The sequence below is a fragment of the Meriones unguiculatus genome, chromosome 4, assembly GCF_030254825.1.
Source record: "Meriones unguiculatus strain TT.TT164.6M chromosome 4, Bangor_MerUng_6.1, whole genome shotgun sequence".
In the NCBI taxonomy this organism is placed as follows: domain Eukaryota; kingdom Metazoa; phylum Chordata; class Mammalia; order Rodentia; family Muridae; genus Meriones; species Meriones unguiculatus.
Window position 1 is genome coordinate 9,008,810 of NC_083352.1, and position 18,671 is coordinate 9,027,480.

Genomic DNA, 18,671 nt, shown 5'->3' on the forward strand with positions numbered 1-18,671 from the left:
GTCTAGTAGGGAGTTTATCAGTGCTGTGGAATGCCTGAGAAATTAGGACTGCTCCTGCAACCTTTTATGATCCCAGTACGCGAGTCGTTTTGGGAAAATATGTGAGGTTGGGTATGAATAATCAAGTAGAAGATAGAAGTCTATATAAAGTCAATTTGACAAACGGGAACGTTGAATAAACAGAGTATCACTAGATAAAAATCACTGTTGGCATTGCATGGGGTAAGGTAATGGAAAGGGGGCTCTCATGTCAGAAACCGTAGCTTCATGGAATGCTTTGGAACGAAGGAGGAACACCTCGGACCACTCGGAAGGGGCATAAACCATGGCCAGTACTTGGTATAGAGAGGTGTTTAAGTGGCAAATTCACGGTGAATGTGTTACTTCTGGAGTGTGTTTATCTGCATGTGCAAGTGCGTGTGTGTGTATGTGTTGACTAATTCACAGCAGATTATTTTTTCTGTTTGGAGAAACAGTGAAAGTGGTTAAGAGGGGACTTGAATAGGAGATAATAGAGCTGACTCATGAGAATAACTTTGAAGATTATTTAACAAAGAGTTTTAAAGAAAACCTGAATTGTGGGTTCTGTGGTAGGGGAAAGATAAATGCTACAGGCAATCAATAGATCTGTGAATGAATGTTTTTATATGGATGGCACATTCAAATTAGGAAAATATAGATCATTCAGTAAAATTTCCAAGGTAATTGTTTCTCTATTGGAGAGAAATAAAACTAATTTCTAATTCACAACTTAAAAAATTTAAGAATATTATATATAATCATTAAAATACTTATAGAAGTTTTTTCATGTGAATCATGGCCAATTTATTAATAACTTCCAATACATCAAATTTTACATACATGTGTATTTTAAATATGACTATTCTAAAAACGTATCTTACAGAAATGCCACTTAAGCGCTTAGACAAAATGAGTTAGTAATGACTTAAAATGGGAAGTTTTCTTTTTAAAAATTCTTCCCTGTAATTATGTTCTGACTGCGGCTACTCCTCCCTCCACTCCTCCCAGTCCTCCCTCCCCCAGATCCACTCCTCCTCTGTTTCCTTTCAGAGCAGGCCTCCCAAGGATATCAAACAAAGACAATAAGAGTAGGCACAAACCCTCATGTTGAGGTTGGAGGAAGCAATCCAGTAGGAGGAAAAGGGTCCTAAGAGCAGGCAAGAGAGTCAGAGACAGCCTCTGCTCCCACTGTTAGAAGTCCCATAAGAACACCAAGCTATACAACCATAATATATGCAGAGGACATAGGTCAGATCCATACAGGCTCCGTGATTGCCACTTCAGTTTCTGCGAGCCCCTATGAGCCCTGCTTAGGTGAGTCTGTGGGCTGTGTTCTTGTGGTGGCCTTGATCCTCTGGCTCCTAAAAATCCTTTCTCCCCCTTTTCTATAGGATTCCCTAAGCTCAGCCTAATGTTTGGCTATATGGGTCTCTGTAACTGCTCCTATCAGATGCCAGCTTAAGCCTCTTTGATGACAATTGGGCTAGGCTCAGGTCTATGAGCATAGTAGGAAACATTTCATTGATTCTCCCCACCCCAGTCCTGTTTGGTTCTACCCTCTGGGCTATGCAGCTTCTGGTTTCTGGCTCTCCAGGTGGTGTTGAGGGCTCCCTCTTGCAGTGTGGGCCTCTAGTTGGACCAATCCCAGAAGTTCGGTGCCACCATTACCCGGTCAGCACATTTTGCAGGCAGGAAAAATTGTAGGTCAAAGTTTTTTTTTTTTTTTTTTTAAGCTGGGTTGGTGTCTAGTTCCACCACAGGAAGTGTTATGTGGTCATAGAAGATGGATGTTAGTATCAGGGTCCATATTTCCCATTACTAGGAGTCTCTGCTAGCATCCTCCCAGAGCCAGGTAGTGGTGGTACACACCTACAATCCCAGCACTCAGGAGGCAGAGGCAGGTGGACCTCTATGAGTTTGAGGCCAGCCTGGTCTACAGAGTGATTCCAGGACAGCCAGAGCTACACAGAGAAACCCTGTCTCAAAAAAAAAAAATCAGGGAGTGTTCATTGCATTAGGTTTCCCTATCATTCCATAAAATGCCTCCAAATTTCAGTCACCCCTCCCAGTACTGTCTTCCTCCCTCCCCCACCCCATCTTTCCTGTCCCCAACCTCACCTGCCCCCAGTCCACCTGCAAAATTTATTATATTTTCCCTTCCCAGGGAGATCCTTGTGTCCCCCAGTAAGCCCTCCTTGTTATGTAGCCTCTCTGGATCTGTGGGTTGTAGCATGATTATCCTTTACAACTAGTATCTACTTATATGTGAGTACATGCCATGTTTGTCCATCTGGGTGGCTTACCTCACTTAGGATAATTTTTTTCTCATTCCATCTATTTGCCTGCAAATTCCTGTCATTTTTTTTAACAGCCAAGTAATACTCTGTTGCATAAATATACCACGTTTTCTTTATCCATTCTTTTGTTGAGGGACATCTAGGTTGTTTCTAGTTTCTGGCTATTATGAATAAAGTTGCTATGAACATAGCTTAGCAAGCATCCTTGTGGTAGGATGGAGTGGCCCTTGAGCATAGCTGGGTCTTGAGGCACATTGATTCCCAGCTTTCTGAGCAACTGCCATATTGGTTTCTACAGTGGCTGTACAAGCTTGCTCTCCCACCAGCAGTGGAGGAGTGTTCCCCTTGTTCCATAGCCTCACCAGCATGAACTGTCACTTGTGCTTTTGATCTTAGCCATTCTAACAGGTTTAATATGGACTTTCAAAGTAGTTTTGATTTGCATCTCCCTGATGGCTAAGGATGTTGAACATTTCTTTGTTTCTCAGCCATTTAAGATTCCCCTGTTGAGAATTCTCTATTTAGCTCTGTACCCCATTTTTTTAATTGGGTTATTTGGTTTATTGGTGTTTAATTTATTGAGTTCTTTATGTATTTTAGAAATTAGCCCTCTGCAGATGTGGAGTTGGTGGAGATCTTTTCTCATCCTGTAGACTGCTGTTTTGTCTTATTGGTGGTGTCCTTTGCCTTACAGAAGCTTTTCAGTTTCATGAGGTCCCATTTATTACTTGTTGATCTTAGTGCCTGTGCTATCGGTGTTCTGTTCAGGAAGTTGCCTTCTGTGCCAGTACGTTCAAAGCTGTTCCCCACTTTGTTATAGTAGAATTTTTAAAAGGAATTTTAGGGTCTTGAGAGATTGAGAAATTTAGGGGCTTGCTCAGCAGCTAAGAGCACATTCTAGAAATGCTGAGTTCAGTTCTCAACACCATTGTCTGTGGCTCACAGCTACCAATAAACCCTGTTCTAGGGGATCTCACATCTCTGACCTGCACAGGTGCTGTACTCACAGGCACACACCCACTCATGGGCAGACACGAAAACATACACAACTGGAAATAAAGTAAATAATAAAAAGAAAACCTAATATGTTGTTTTAAAATTTAGTATTGAGAAGATCTCCATAACCTCAAATCCCATCAAAGACACAATTCACAACTGACAGATTTGGTCAGACATTTAATATTTAATATTATGCCTTTTCCCGTTGTTGAAAGACGTCATGAAGGAAGTCAGTAGATTAATGGCAATCTTAAAGATGACATTTGCACGGGGCTGAGGCAATAGCTCAGTGGGTAAAAGTTTTCTATACAAGCACAACGGTCAGAATTTGGACCTGTAACCCTCCCATGAATTCGGGTGGGCATGACAACCCGCCTGTAATCCCATTGTAATCTCAGCACCTGGCAGAAATGGGGGATCCTGCGAGCGATCTGGCTTGCTAGACTAGACGGGTTTTGGATTTAGGTGAGAGGCCCTGCCTCGGCATGTATGGCAGAGAACTGCAGAGGAGGACACTTAACATTAATCCCAGCCTTCCAACATGCATGCTCATAGGGTATATACACTTGTGCCCATATATATGAACACACAACACCACACACACACACACACACACACACACACACACACACCCACACACACACCCACACACCCACACACCCCTACACCTGATAGCATAGTTGAGTGGTCTGGCATAAAGATATCGTACATAGTAATTGAAACTGTCCACCTTGAAAGAAAGCGGAAGGAACACAGTTTGCACTAAATACTCTTGCTTAGTAACCAGTGTAAATGACTCCCAGACGACCTGAAAATAACAAGAAACTTTGTTATCACTAGAGGTAAAAACAAAGGCTTCATAATATGTGGCTGTGCAAACTGAGACAAGTGTTGGTAGAATTCTAGGTGAACCATGATGTGTGTATCCTTTTACTCTTCAGTGGTGCTTCTGGAGAGCTGTTCCGGGTAAACTGGAAAACATGCAGAAATTTCTGTGAAGTTCTTAGCAACCATGTTGACTGAACACAGCATAACAACCAAGAATATGATGCTCTGTCTATGTGTGTGCGTGCATGTGTGTTTGTGTGTGGGCACAAGCGTATGTGTATATTCATACCAAGTATAAGCATGCATAGAACATGTGTAAAGGTCAGACACAACCTCAGGCTCTGGTCCTCACCTTCTACCTTGTTTGAAACAGGGTCTCTTGTTTGTTGCTGCAGATGCCAGACTGGCTGGGCCAGGAGCCTCCAGGGATTTGCCTGTCTCTATCTAGACCCACGATGCCATGTCCAGCTTTGTGTAGCTTCTGGAGACTCCTAGCTTAAGCCCTCAGCCTGGTGAAGTAAATGCTTTACTCATGAGGCCTCTCTCCAGCAAACTCTGACCTGTTAGTATAAGGGGGGGGGGAAACCACCAAGTAGTTCTGCCTTCACAAATGTGGAGAAAGGCAGATGGGGCGAGTAAAGGTCCGTTCTACAAGGTTCTGATGGCTGGTGTCTAGACTTGAATTTGCATGGATGGACAACTATGGAAGGTTTGTGTTACCTGATCATGAGAAATAAGTGAAATTGACTCTGATTTTGCATATTATTATATGATTATGCCCAAAATGTACTTGTTAAAAATTTCATATCCTTGGCTTATTAGCATTGTACATTTAAAAGTATTTACTTATTAACCCATCACCAAACTGATTCATCTAGATTTAGGTGGCAAAGTCGTTTTCAGAAGACAGTGTACACTATGCAGTATTCATAAACTTGAGGGGAATAATGTGTCACATGATTGTGACCTTTAAGGGTCACGTAAAGTAGAAGAGTGTTTCGTGGTTGTGCCAGCTCGGTAAGAGACAAAGAGCATCCTGTTTTCTAGTATGATGTTATGGAGTCAGAGTTCCTATGTCATCTGGTTCATACTTGGTGTAATGACAGCATTATATGTTAGTATCCAAGGAATGAGAAAATTAGGGAGTTTTGAAGCCACACACTTGGATTAGCACTTGTTTTAAAATCAGTGCAACCTTCAGTGTTGTCTGGGGCCGTAGCCCCTTTTCTATGCCTAATACTTGGTGTCACCTCTATCTCTCAGCGTGCCTGGAGTGTAGGCTGATTCACAAGTCTGCTTTAGTCACCAAGTTACAGAAGAAGTTACAAATCTTGATTTAAAGTGTGGTTTTTTCCTCCTCTCTGGTTTAATATTTTGCAGTTGTTAAACCCATTTATCATTTCAGACCCTGCTTTAAAATTGAGATATTTTTCACAACTATGCATGCTGCGTGCACTTAATATAACACTTTATTGCCATTCTTAATCTACTAAATTATTTCTGAGTTGCTTATTTTTAATGTATACTTCATGTTTTCTTTCCCCCCTGGGGGAGGTTGTTTACCCTTTTTTATCATTTTTCCCCATTTCTATCCATTCCTCATCTTAGGCTTCCCCACCATCCGAGGCCCGGCCATAGTCCTCCGTGGTTTCACCGAAGCTTGTGAACCCCAGCCTGCACCCTGCCAGCCATAATGGGGACGGCTCAGGTACTGTGTGATCTCTCTGCTCCTCCTTTCCTTTCTGTGTTTGTCAGCCAGCGTTTTCTCAATGCTTGCTGTGATGGAGCTCCTGTCTCAGGAGCGAGATTGAAAGTGATGGGCTACAGGAAGCTGCCAAAGGGTCCTAGGAGACTGGAGGGGAGTTAGTGAGCCAAGCCTGTCTGTAAGGACAGCATAGCATGCCCCAAACCCTCCAGGTGCTTCTCTGGTCACATAGAGGCGCGTTAATAAAGTTCTCAGGAACTCAGTGGTTCCTTTAGTAATAACTAAATAAGGGTCAAGGGGGTATTGACATTGGTGAGGCCCCTCCAGAGAGAGTATCAGCTGCCTCTGTGGTGCCTGCTGATTGGTTTGTTCAGGGGTGCTGGATCTGTAGAGATGACAGGGAATTAAACACACGGTCCTACTGGCTTTAAGGAGGCTATTCTCTGGGATCTGTTGGCTGTGCCAGTGCTGGGGTGTGTGTGTGTGTGTGTGTGTGTGTGTGTGTGTGTGTTTGTGTGTGTGTGTGTCTAAGGTAAGTGGAGTTCTGCACCGTTTGAGATGGGTTGTGCCCAGCAGGAAGCAGCTGTCAACAAAGTGCCCCATCTTGGGGCAACCCAAGGAAACTCTGAAGGTCACCTAGTTCTCAGACTTCTGGGATGTAGTTTAGGGCAGAGTTGTAACTCTCATGGCTCCCTAGTGCCAGGGAGTAAATCAGATAGCCAGCAAATCTCCATAGGACAGGCATTTTCTTTCATTTGTCAAAGGGAAGTGATGATTATGCATAATGTAATTTTATTTCTTACTCCACAAGAGATTCAGGGTGATGAAAAATGTCCCACTTTTGGATGAATCCTTGTTGCCACCGCTATCCTGACTGATGATCAGTTTTTGATCTCTTTTCTTTTCTCTGGTGTCAGACATTCTCCACTCGGAATACAAATACTTTCCTTACTGATTTCATAGTCTCAGAAGCTTGTGTTGACCTCAATCTCCACAGCCAGAGCCCTTGGCTTGGCTCCTCTGTTAGGATCTCAGGAGATTTGCAGAGAGGCCTGGAAGAGATGTGAGGCAGGCTCTGTCTGTCTGTCTCTGTGTCTCTATGTCTGCTGGTGTGTCTCCATCTGTTATTTCGTGTGTGCCTACCTCTCTTCCTCCCTCTTTTCCTTCCCTTCTCCTTTCTTTCTTCCCTTCTCTTCTTCCATCCTTCCTTCCTCCCTCCATCCCCCCCCACCTTTTTCAAATGTATGCTGTAAAGACCAACCATAGCTCTGTAGTAGGGCTTTCCTAATACTTAGCAAAATTCATCATTTCTCCTAACATCAGATGAAGAAGCTCAGCACAGAGCTTAGTCCTGGACTCGCTCACCTGTGGGAAAGGCCTGTGGGGGAAGGACATACAGTCTGTGCCTGCCTCCAGCTGCCAGAAAGGCTGGAAAAACCTTTCTGTAGTCCACATTTATTTTTTATTATACCATAGCTACTAGCTATGAGGGAAGTCCTTAGTGGTATAGAGATTAATAAAAAAATAAGTAAAAAAGAAAAAGAAGCTTAGGAGGATGGCTTAGAAATGCAGGGCAGCCACTAGGAGAATTCTCAAGATCACTGAAGGTGGTGATCTCCCCACCCCCTTCTTTCTTCCTCACGCTTTCAAGTGGCTTCCTTTGTCTTCAAGTGGGCTTCCCAAGTGGTGTTAATTCTAGTCTAAATCTTAGTAAAGGATTAGAGGCCAGGCTCATCTTCCTTTTCTTGGTCTGGAGCTCTGGCTCTGTAACCTCAGGACTTGGAGCAGAGGAAAGCATAGCCAGGGATGCCATTGAGACACAGGGCACACACCTGCTTATTTGTCATGAATGAACAGAGGTGCGACACAGCATATAGAGGCTTGGAGAGCTCTGACTGCCAAGGTCTCTGTACCTGATTTTATTTTATTTTTTGTACAAAGGGAGGCGCTTAGCTTTGATGGTAAAACCGTTTTGTTGTTCACGTTTGGTTTTGTGACCCTGGTGTCCTGGGGATCTTGCAGCTAAACCTCAGCTCCAAGCCAGCTGGATTCACTGGAGTGTATAGCATCTCCTAGTGCTCTTCCTCCTTAGATGTCCAGGCATCCAAGCAGCACAGCATAGAGGCAGGAATTTGATGATTCTGTCTACCTCTTGGTTCCTGGGTCTCTTCTTAATGATAAAGGAGAAATAACTCTATCTTGTAGGGTCCTAGAAATAGCTCTTAGCATTCCACTGGGATCTGACTTGGGAAGGAGCAGCTAGCACCACCCCTGCTCCACCCCATGCCTCTGAGGGCCACTGGATGGCCTGGCTGGACCCTCCAGTGCTGAGCATAATTGGGATGGCCCGCTGCAGGATTCTTAGCTTATTGCTGGCCTGCTCCCTGGCCTCATTTCCCATCCAGATATCCTGTCAGAGCCAGCAGGTGATGACAAAGATGTAGCAGCAGCTGTGCACAGGTGGGTCAGGTTTTGGTGTTTTGGGGCTTTTCTGACAGCAAGTTATCTTTTGGCATCCATGTCGCCTCCAGATTCTAGCCCCTAGCTGGAAGACCAGTGTGGGCAGACACTGCCAGGCCTCTGAGCAACAGCATCTTCAATGAGAAGCTGCCTATAATCTCCCTTGGTTCTGTTCTTACTGCCAGTAGCACCTATGGTGACACTGCCTCTCCAGTTCTGTGTGTTAGTGACTGAGGGCTCTCTCTCTCTCTCTCTCTCTCTCTCTCTCTTTCATTATTCTGAGGATTACTGACTGTTCATCTTCCCAATGAGCCAGGTCATGCTCCACTGATTTTATTGTTGATTTTATATTGTCTGCTCAACTGATGTTGGCTCCGGTCTTTATTTATCCCTTTCTTCTACTGCCTTTCGTTTCAATTTATTCTTCATTAAAAAAAAAAAAACAAAAACAAAACAAAAAAAGCCTTAAAGGTTAAAAGTTCAGTAAATGATTTGAGACTTAATTTCTTTTCCAAAGATGCCCGAGTTCTGTAGACTCATCTTTCATTTTCTATTTTGTTGGGTGCTCTGGATATTTTCGTATTTCCATAAATACTTCTGTGAGGTGGCGAAGCTGCTTGGAAACAGTATCATCTCTTTGCATTTTGTGGGGTAGGATCTTTGGAGCCCTCCTCGTTCCCCACGACACTTCTGGTCCTCACCCCCTCAGCCTCCAGCTAGGCTCTGGGCTGTGGGTTTCACTTAGAGGTTGTGATTCCCTCTGTTTTCTTGTCTCAGGGTGACCTTACTGATTTCGCTCAATGGACAGTACATTCCTATTTTCCAGCCATCTTTGGGGTCTACCCTTATTTTAAAGCCTCACTCATTTGCATGGATTTAAGGCAGGAGAGGAAGTAAGCATGGCTGTCCCATTGCCCTAGTGTCCAGACTCCCTTTCCCATTAGATGTTTTCTCAGGAAGACTCGGTCTTTTTGTTGTTTTTCATTAGAGGGGTTATGTTTCAGAACTGGTGACAGGGTTGCTCTAGATCTTCCATAGGGGAGGGAGTGAATTTTTTCTTATTAGTGTTGTTAAATAGAAGCAGGTTTTTCCTCCAGCCAGCACTGGTATGTGTTTGGAGACATTTGTGACTGGCATGCTGGAGAGAGTTCACAGCTAGTGTCCTATAGGTAGAGATCAGAGATGACAAGGGACAGCCTGTGGTACACCGATTGGCACCAGAGCAGAGTGTTACCTGGACCAAAATGTCAAAGGCATATTGTTTTATACCTGTGACCTAACCTCTGATTCAATCTTGGGTGTTCCCCAGGTCTAAATAAGGAAAACCAAGAAATAACGTCATTCTGGCGGAGAACTGTTTATCTCCAGTGCCTGGGTATTCTTTTCTAATGGAAATGACAGTGTAGCAGCTTTGCATACAGGCTTATTTACATTGATTATAGATTAAAATGTACGTTTGGAAATTGAGAGTTTTTGAATCACCCGCCAAGGCTGGTTAGTATGTTTGTGAGCTCATAGTGTAGATCCCCACCAGTGAGGTTACAGGCACATCCTCACGAGAGTGAGGACAGTAAGCTCTGAGTGAGTAAGCAAGCTCTGCTGTGCTTACTCCAGTGAGATTTGTATCTCTTAGAGTAAGATATTATGGAAAGGGGTCTCAGCATCGACGGCAGGTCCAGTCCAAAATAACCCTGAGCAAGGAAACCGAATTTGTTTTGTAAATGACGTGTTTAGCCTTCAAGGCACATGTGAACAGAGTTGTGTGGGTCAGTGTGCCTCAGAAGAGCAACCAACCAAGGGGGTAAATGTACTAGACTCAAGTTCCAGAAAGCCATGTGTGAAAAGTCATTGGGTTTTTAAGTTAGGGTTTAGAGCACATACTCTGATTCTTAAAATTTCTCCAGCTTTGGCAAACTTGGTTGTTTTCTTTATTGATCCCATATCGGTTTGGCAGCAATGGTTAAACAGCAGAAACTGGCAGTACCTTCTCCGTGCATTTCCTAATGGAAACTTTACCGGCTCCACTGTAGCTAGTACACTGCCAGGGGCCTTCTGGCTGCTCAGTGGGGTGTGGAGGGGGATGTAGACATGACCAGTATTTGATCAGCCTGTGGAAATCCAGGTTCTAAAAGTGGGTCCCTTTGGCACTTCCCTTTGGGTGATGTCAAAGTTTGCACCATCATGTTCTCTCATGTCCTCATGGTCATGAGCTCTGACCATAGCTCCTAGTTTTTTTCCACCCTCAAATTTATATCGTCTAATTACAATGACCTCCCCTGGGGCATGGGTCAACAATGCCATTGCTTTTATAATCAAATAATTCCAACTCTTTTTCACTGCAGCAAGTTAGGAAGCACAGGCCCATCTAAAAATAAAGCGTACAGGTCAGTCACAGATGTGTCTTCCGTCACGCTGGCTCTGTAGGTGGCCTGTTCTCTCTCTCTCTCTCTCTCTCTCTCTCTCTCTCTCTCTCTTTAACAGGAATCTAAGCACGGTCTCGAGAGGTGCTTCAGTGGTTAAGGGGACCTGAGTTCAGTTGCTGGTACCCATGTCAAGTTGCTCATAATCCATCTCTGTGGAATCTCACCCTTTCTTCTGGTCTTGGAGGATACCCACAAGCATGCGGCAGACACTCACATAGACACACATGTACACATACATAAAAAGTGAAATAAACCTTTAAGCAAAAGCAAACAAAATCTGAACAAAAAATTTAATGTCTTATCGTAGAAAAGTTGCCAAATGAGAAAGCTCATTTTTATAACATTTTAATTTCTTTCTTATCTATTCATTTCCTGGTTTATATTAGTAAAACTGCACACATTGGTACAATAACATGTTTGACAAATTAATAGTGTATATTATATTAACTGTTAAAAGCTTTTTTTGGGGGGAGTTGAATATAGTACAAGCACATGTTCAAATGAGTATGTACACGTGTGTGTACTGAGAGGTCAGAGGTCGATGCTGGATGTTTCCCTAAATTCCTCATCACCTTATTTTTGGAGACAGGGTCTCTCATTGAACCTGGAGCTCACCAGTTGTCTACACTGGCTGGGCAGGGAGCTCCAGGGATATACCCATCTCTCTCTCCATTCCCAAGCACCCAGGACATGGACGTTGACTGTCACACTTTATTTCTATCTCCATGGATACTAGAGATCCAAAATCAGAGCTTCATGCTTGTACATGATACTGATGGAGCCATCTCCGTAACCTCCTTTGTTCATTTGTTTCTGTTTGAGACAGGCTCTAATGTGGCCCAGGCTGGCTTCAACATCTCTGTGTAATTGAGGATGACCTTAACCTCCCTAGTGCCTAGATCTCAGGCAAGCACCACCGTGCCTGTTTTATGGTGCTGGGAATCAAACCCAGGACCTTGTGCATGATAGGCAAGTACTCTACCAACTGAGCTACATGCCCAACCCTTGAGTAACTCTTCTCAATGGCAAAAATCAAGCACTCCTAAAACTATCAAGTGCACTCTTGTGCGGACCTACTGAAACTGTGTGCCAAGTCCCATGTGGATGCGTGACGTGGTGTAAAGGATCCTTCACTAATCCCCTTCCTCCCAGTTGTGTAAGTATCTCAGAAAGTATAATGATTTTTGTACAGTTTCCAGAAAAATGTGCCTCAGTGGTTGCCACTGCCCTTCAACCAGGACTGAGGTGTAGCCTTTCTCCTGGGTGCTGCTATGACTGCTGGTCCATCTATGGCTTGTGGTAAGGCTCCATCATCTGGGCCCCTGGGCACTTCCTGCTTTTCCTCTTGTTCAGCATGTGAGCTGTCCACTATGGTCTGCTAACTCATTTTAACATTACTAGATTTTTTTTTCTTTTTTTCCAATTGTAATTGGATTTCTAGCTTATCATCTTACACATACATAACAAATAATGTCTCATAAGTCATGTCTAGAAATCTGTTTGCAACTTCTGACTTCGATGCTATATTTGAGAAGCCTTTCTTTGAAAACACACACACAAGAAGTGCACCTTCAGCTCCCACACTTTTGTTAGCTTTTGCTATCTGCAGACTTTATGTTTATATATAGATATGAAGTAGGGTCTCCACCGTTCTTCCAACAGTTTTGTTGCCTGCTTATCAACATGCCACTGCTCAGGGATGGTGCTGTGTCATTCTCTAGTTTGCTAATGGAGCCTGTATTTTCCCTCATTGTTTTCTTCCTTTGGCTCTTTTTTCGGTAAACTACTTTCCCCCTCCCTTTTCCAAGCTTTGATGGTTGTAATATCAGCCATTGCATTAATCTATACTTAGAGGTTACACAGCTACAGGTACAGCTGGTCAGTTCCTTGATTTACACCTTATTTTTTACTCACAGGCCGAGGAGACATGGCACATGTGAGGATGTGCCTGGGGGACCCGTGAGGGATTTGTTAAGTGGTCAGGGAGGCTTTGACATGGCTACATCCTGAGAGGACCTCCTGGGGAAAGAGTAGCAGCAGAGTGAACTCTTAATTCAGACCTTAATTAACTCTTAATCACAACTCTTGTTGTGACGCTCCCTTGAGCCTCTGCTGTTTGTCAGTCCATATACTGACGATTCCGCAGGTCAGGTGAGTGTGGGGTTTGGGGATGGAATGAAGGTGTCTGTAGGACTTGTTTCCTCCTGGAAGGCTTTGCTTTGTGCACTTTCCTCCTCAAGAACATCCTGTCTGCACCCCCCAGGGACATTCTGTCATATTCCTTCTTGTTCCTTTTAGGCACACCTCTATCTCCAGATATATCACCTTACCTGCAAAGTCTCTATCATGTGATGCCACGGGTCTCCAGGCTCCAGGAACCTGTTTGCGAACCCTTTTGGTGTCATTATTTTGCTGCCACAGTTTTGTCCCCCTCCCCCCCATCTGAATCCACATTTAGCTTTCATCTTTGAAGGTTTTGTTTTTACCATGGATTTGAACAAAAATTCTACATTTCTTGTGTGAATAGTTATTTTCAGTCTGGTCCACATTATAGAAGAAGCAGGTGGGGTCAGTGCTTTTGTACTTTCTGACGAGATTGGGTGCGTTCAGGGTGGTGTGGCTGTAGAAGCTTTTGCACTTTCAAAGCAGTGAAAAGATAGGCGTTATTCACGGAGACCAGTGTCCCTGCATTGTTCCTGGATCTGCATGTTTGCCCTTGGTACAGTGGGTGCACCCTCTCACTGGACACATACAGACATGATGAGAATGTCTTCTGTGTAAAAATTAGTCAGTAGCCAGTGACTAGGATCCACAAAGGCAGGAACAGAAGCCTAGTGGAACCACAGCAGGTGGTAGGGTGAGCGTCGACTGAGGATAGGATTGTATTAAATCATTTCCACCTTGGAAGGCGGCAGTTTGGAGCAAAGCATAAACAGGCCAGTTCACAGAGGAACACTGTGTATCACTTTGGGTCTGTGTGCCTAGCCACACACAGCAGAGTGCAATGGTTTCAGTGTGGGCTGTGAGTGTAAAAGGTGAGCCATGGGGACAAGGTAAGCCGGGAGCCAGCCAGCAGTCCTGGGAGGTGTGTGGCCGGGGGTGGGGGGGAGAGGGGATCTAGTGTGAGCTGAAGTAGCCACTTCTTTATCCGTTAATGGCAAGAACACATGATTCTATACATGATTGAGTAGAATGAACAATTTTCAGTTAAAAAAAATCTGTAAATTGCACTTGGCTGCCATGTTCCACTTAATTGCCTTTTTACTCATATCTCATTAGTATACTTAAAACTTCTACCCTAAAAAGCTACAAATAAGAAATGAAAAGTATTTTTATATTTGTGACATTTTGACATTTTTTTTTTATAGTTAAAAAAAAAAAAGACCAGCTTTTACCAAATCAGTATAAGAAAAGGAAAGAGCCTGAGCTTCAGGGCCTGGGAGTGGCCTCTCTAGTTGGATTCTCCTAAGGGCGTGTCTTGTAGTGATTTCTTCTTTCCACCTTATTTTTTAAATTTATATGTTTACTTTACATCCCAATCCTTTCCTCCCCCCTCCCACTCCTTCCTTCTCACCCTCTTCACCTTATCCCTCCTCCCCTTGTCTCCAGAAAAAAGGAACCCCCACCCCCAACAACCCACCCCAGCACATCAAGTTGTGTCAGGACTGAGCTCCCTCTCATCCACTAAGGCCAGGCAAGGCAGCCTGGCTAGGGCAAAGTGATCCAAAGCAGGCAACAGAGTCCATATCATAGTCAGCACCAGCTCAACTTACTAGGGAACCCACATGAAGCCCAATATGCCCATCTGTTACATATATGTAGGGAGCCTAGGTCAAGTCCACGCATGATCTTTGGTTGGTGCTTCCATCTCAGTAACCCCCATGGGTCTAGGTTAGTTGACTCTGTTGGTCTTTTTTGCAGTATTTGTGTTCCCTCCAGGTCCTTCTATCCTTCCATCCCACTCCTCCACAGGACTCCCTGATGCTTGGCTGTGAGCCTCACCATTTGATTCAGTCAGCTGCTGGGGTAGGGGCTGCTCGCAGAGAGTTGTTAAGTTAGGTTCCTGTCTGTAAACAGAGCAGAGTATTGTTAATGGTGGCAGGGGTTGGGTCTCTACCATGGTGTGGGTATCAGCTTGGGCAGGGCATTGGTTGGTCATTCCTTCAGTCTCCACTCCATCTTTATCTCTGCACATCTTATAGACATCCCCATAACCTCCCTGTCGAAGGTGTCCAGCTTGTCTCAGAGATGCCCTGCCTTCTGTTTCCCCTTTCTCTCCAGGCCCTCAGACCTCCCCTCCACACTCTTCCCACATCTGATCCCCTTGATTCCCTCCCCACAGCCTCTCTACTTCCTCCTCTTCCACCGTCTTATTTTGTTTCTGCATCCGAGTAAGATTCAAGGAGGGCCTCCCTTGTGCCATCCTTATTACTTAGCTTTTTTGGGTGTGTGATTAGTAGTATAGTTATGTGATATGTGGCTAATATCCACTTATAAGTGAGTATATACCATATGTATCTTTCTTGTTCTGGGTTACCTCACTCAGGATGATCTTTTCTAATTCCATCTGTTTGTAAATTTGTAAATTTGATGATTTCCTTGTTTTTAATAGCTGAGTAGTATTCCATTGTATAAATGTACCATATTTTCTTTATCCATTCTTTGGTTGAGGGACATCTAGGTTGTTTCCAGTTCCTGGCTATTATGAATAAAGCTGCTATGAACACAGTTGAGCAAGTGTCCTTGCGTTATGGTGGAGCATCTTTTGGGTATATGCCCAGGAGTAGTATAGCTGGGTCTTGAGGTAGCACTATTTCCAGTTTTCTGAGAAAGTGCCAGATTGATTTTCAAAGTGGTTGTACAAGTTTGCACTCCCCCCAGCAATGAGGAGGGTTCCTCTTGTTCTACACCCTCACCAGCATGTGCTGTCACTTGAGTTTTTGATCTTAGCCATTCTGACAGGTGTAAGATGGAATCTCATAATCATTGATTTGCATTTCCCTTATGACTAATGACATTGAACATTTCATTAAGTGCTTCTCTGCCATTAGAGATTTTTCTGTTGAGAATTCTGTTTATCTCTGTACCCCATTTTTAAAATTGGGTTATTTGGTTTGTTGGTGTTTAATTTCTTGAGTTCTTTATATATTTTGTCAGATTTAAGGTTGGTGAAGGTCTTTTCCCAATCTGAAGGCTGCCATTTTGTTCTTTTGACAGTATCCTTTGCCTTACAGAAGCTTTTTAGTTTCATGAGGTCCCATTTATTGATTGTTGATCTTAGAGCCTGAGCTGTTGGTGTTCTGTTCCGAAAGTTATCTCCCATGCCAATTAGTTTAAGGTGCTTCCCCACTTTTCCCTTCTAATAGATTTAGTGTTTCTGGTTTTATGTTGAGGTCTTTGATCCACTTGCACTTGCATTTTGTGCAGGGTGATGAATATAGATCTCTCTATATATTTCCAATGTAGAAATACTGTTAGACCAGCACCATTTGTTGAAGATGCCTTCTTTTTCCCATTGTATGGTTTTGACTTCTATGTCAAAAATCAGATGTCTGTAGGTGTGTGGGTTCATTTCTGGGTCTTCAATTCTGTTCCACTGATCAGTCAGTTTGTTTCTATGTCAATACCATGCAGTTTTTATTACTATTGCTCTGTAGTACAGCTTGAAGTCAGAGATGGAGATACCTCCAGAGGTTCTTTTATTGTAGAGGATTTAGCTATTCAGGTGAGAATTGTTCTTTCCAGGTCTGTGAAGAATTGTGTTGGTAATTTGATGGGAATTGCATTGATTCTGTAGATTGCTTTTGGCAGGATGACCATTTTTATTATGTTAATCCTATCAATCCATGAGCATGGGAGATCTTTCCATCTTGTGATATCTTCTTTAATTTCTTTTTTCAGAGACTTGAAGTACTTGTCTTATAGGTCTTTCACTTGCCTGGTTCGAGTTACACCAAGATACTTTATATTATTTGTGGCTGTTGTGAAGGGTGTTTTCCCCCTAATTTCTCAACTCATTTGTCTTTTGTATATAGGAGGGTTACTAATTTTTTTTTTCAATTAACTTTGTGTCCAGCCACTTTCCTGAAGGTGTTTATTAGCAATAGGAGTTCTCTAGTAGAGTTTTTGGGATCACTTAGGTATACTGTCATATCATCTGCAAATAGAGGTTCTTTGACTTCTTTCTTTCCAATTTATATCCCCTTGATCTTCTTTAGTTGTCTTATTGCTCTAGCTAGAACTTCAAGTACTACATTTAAGAGATATGGAGAGAGTGGGCAGCCTTGTCTTGTCCCTGATTATAGTGGGATTGCTTTGAGTTTCTTTCCTTGCTGTATATTGCCTTTATTATATTTCAGTATGGGCCTCGTATCCCTGAGCTCTCCAAGACTTTTATCATGAAGGGGCGTTGGATATTGTCAAAGGCTTTCTCTGCATTTAATTAGATGCACATATGAATTTTTTCTTTCAGTTTGTTTATATGGTGGATTACATTGATGGAATTTGGTATGTTGAACCATCCTGGCATCTCTGGGATGAAGCTTACTTGATTATGGTAGATGATATGTTTGATGCATTCTTTCTTGAATTCATTATTTTATTGAGTATTTTTGCATCAATATTCATAAGGGAGATTTGTCTGAAATTCTCTTCATTAGTCTCTGTGTTGTTTATGCCCATTTTATTTGTTGACTTTTTCTTTGATTAAGGACAGCTTTCTGTAAAGGTTTCCAGATGCTGCAAAGAGAAGAAGCATCTCTGATCCAGGGTGAGAGCCATATCTGTGAGCATAAGGGTATGTGTTTAGAAGGCAGGGCATTACAATGTTTTAGGAAAGTGGCAGTGGTATGCTCTCCTATGCACTAGCCAAAGTTGCATGTATGTGTATAGTGTATCTTGACCATATTGGCCCGTTACTTTCCCCTTGGGCTCTTCCTAAGCCCCACAACCACATGTTTATTTTTAAACAACCGAATCTAAATTTTAAGAAAGAGACTTTGTGGACTCAAGTGTGACGTCATATCCCGTGCCAGGTGTCTGTGTGCATGTCTGTCTTTGTGTGTCATCTGCATGTGCCTGCATGTGTGCATGCTCCTGTGATGCTTTCTTATTGGATGGAGTTTATCTCCATTCAGATCATGGTCTCAGGTGGACTCAAATAGAAATAAAGAATGAAACTTAATATGGGCTATTGCCTGCCATTTGAAACATTTGCATTTACACATTAACATTTATCTTTCACTACTTAGAATATTACCTGCTTTTCTTCAGCTAGTACCTTCCTCGTAAATCTCCAAATCAAACCCCTGACATTGAAGTGCTTTTATTTAGAGACCTACATAAAAAAGGACTAGAGCTTGCTCATTTCTCACTCTTTTTTCAAAAAAGTGACCATCTCTTAAAATGTTAGTGGTTAGTAGCAATTTTCCAGCAAATATTTCCTCTGGGGTCTCTAAAACAGGGCCAGGTGTTTTCTGGCCGATGCAGCTAAGAGCCCAGAGACTCCCACTTGCAATTATTTTGTAGGGTAGTGAGGACTGCAAAGAAGAAGCTTCTCTGGTGAACTTCAGGTCTCCTGTGTTTTTACAGATGGTGTCATTCTGTGTGTAATGTTTTCACTCAGCCCCTGAGTCGTGGGATGACATATGTGCACAGTTCCATGCACACCAAGTTTCAAGTTTTGCCTGTCAGCTTTGGAATTATTATGCATTCTCCCAAGCAAGGCCAAATCCTCTGTTTTCCTGAATACTTAGAAAATGATACTGTAATTAACTTGTGTTTCTGATTGTGGTGACGTCTTGTAATTGATTCACAACTCATGTTACCAGCCCCGCATGTCTTCAGGTCAGTTGGCTTCAAGTTTATGACATCTCCATAGGTTTTTGTCAGTTTTCTTCTGGTACCTGCCTCATCTTTCTTGTAGTCTTCATTGTTCAA

The 18,671-nt window shown here is 43.0% G+C and overlaps 1 protein-coding gene across 3 annotated transcripts in view; it reads left to right on the forward strand.

The window, feature by feature from the left end:
- Dlgap2 (DLG associated protein 2) overlaps positions 1-18,671 on the forward strand; it is a 715,977-nt gene that overhangs the window by 74,354 nt on the left and 622,952 nt on the right. For all 3 annotated transcript variants that reach the window (XM_060381432.1, XM_060381433.1, XM_060381435.1), the window contains one exon: positions 5,754-5,853. In XM_060381432.1, coding sequence (XP_060237415.1) covers positions 5,839-5,853 — 15 coding nt within the window. In that variant the 5' untranslated portion in view covers positions 5,754-5,838. The remainder of the gene's footprint in view (positions 1-5,753; positions 5,854-18,671) is intronic.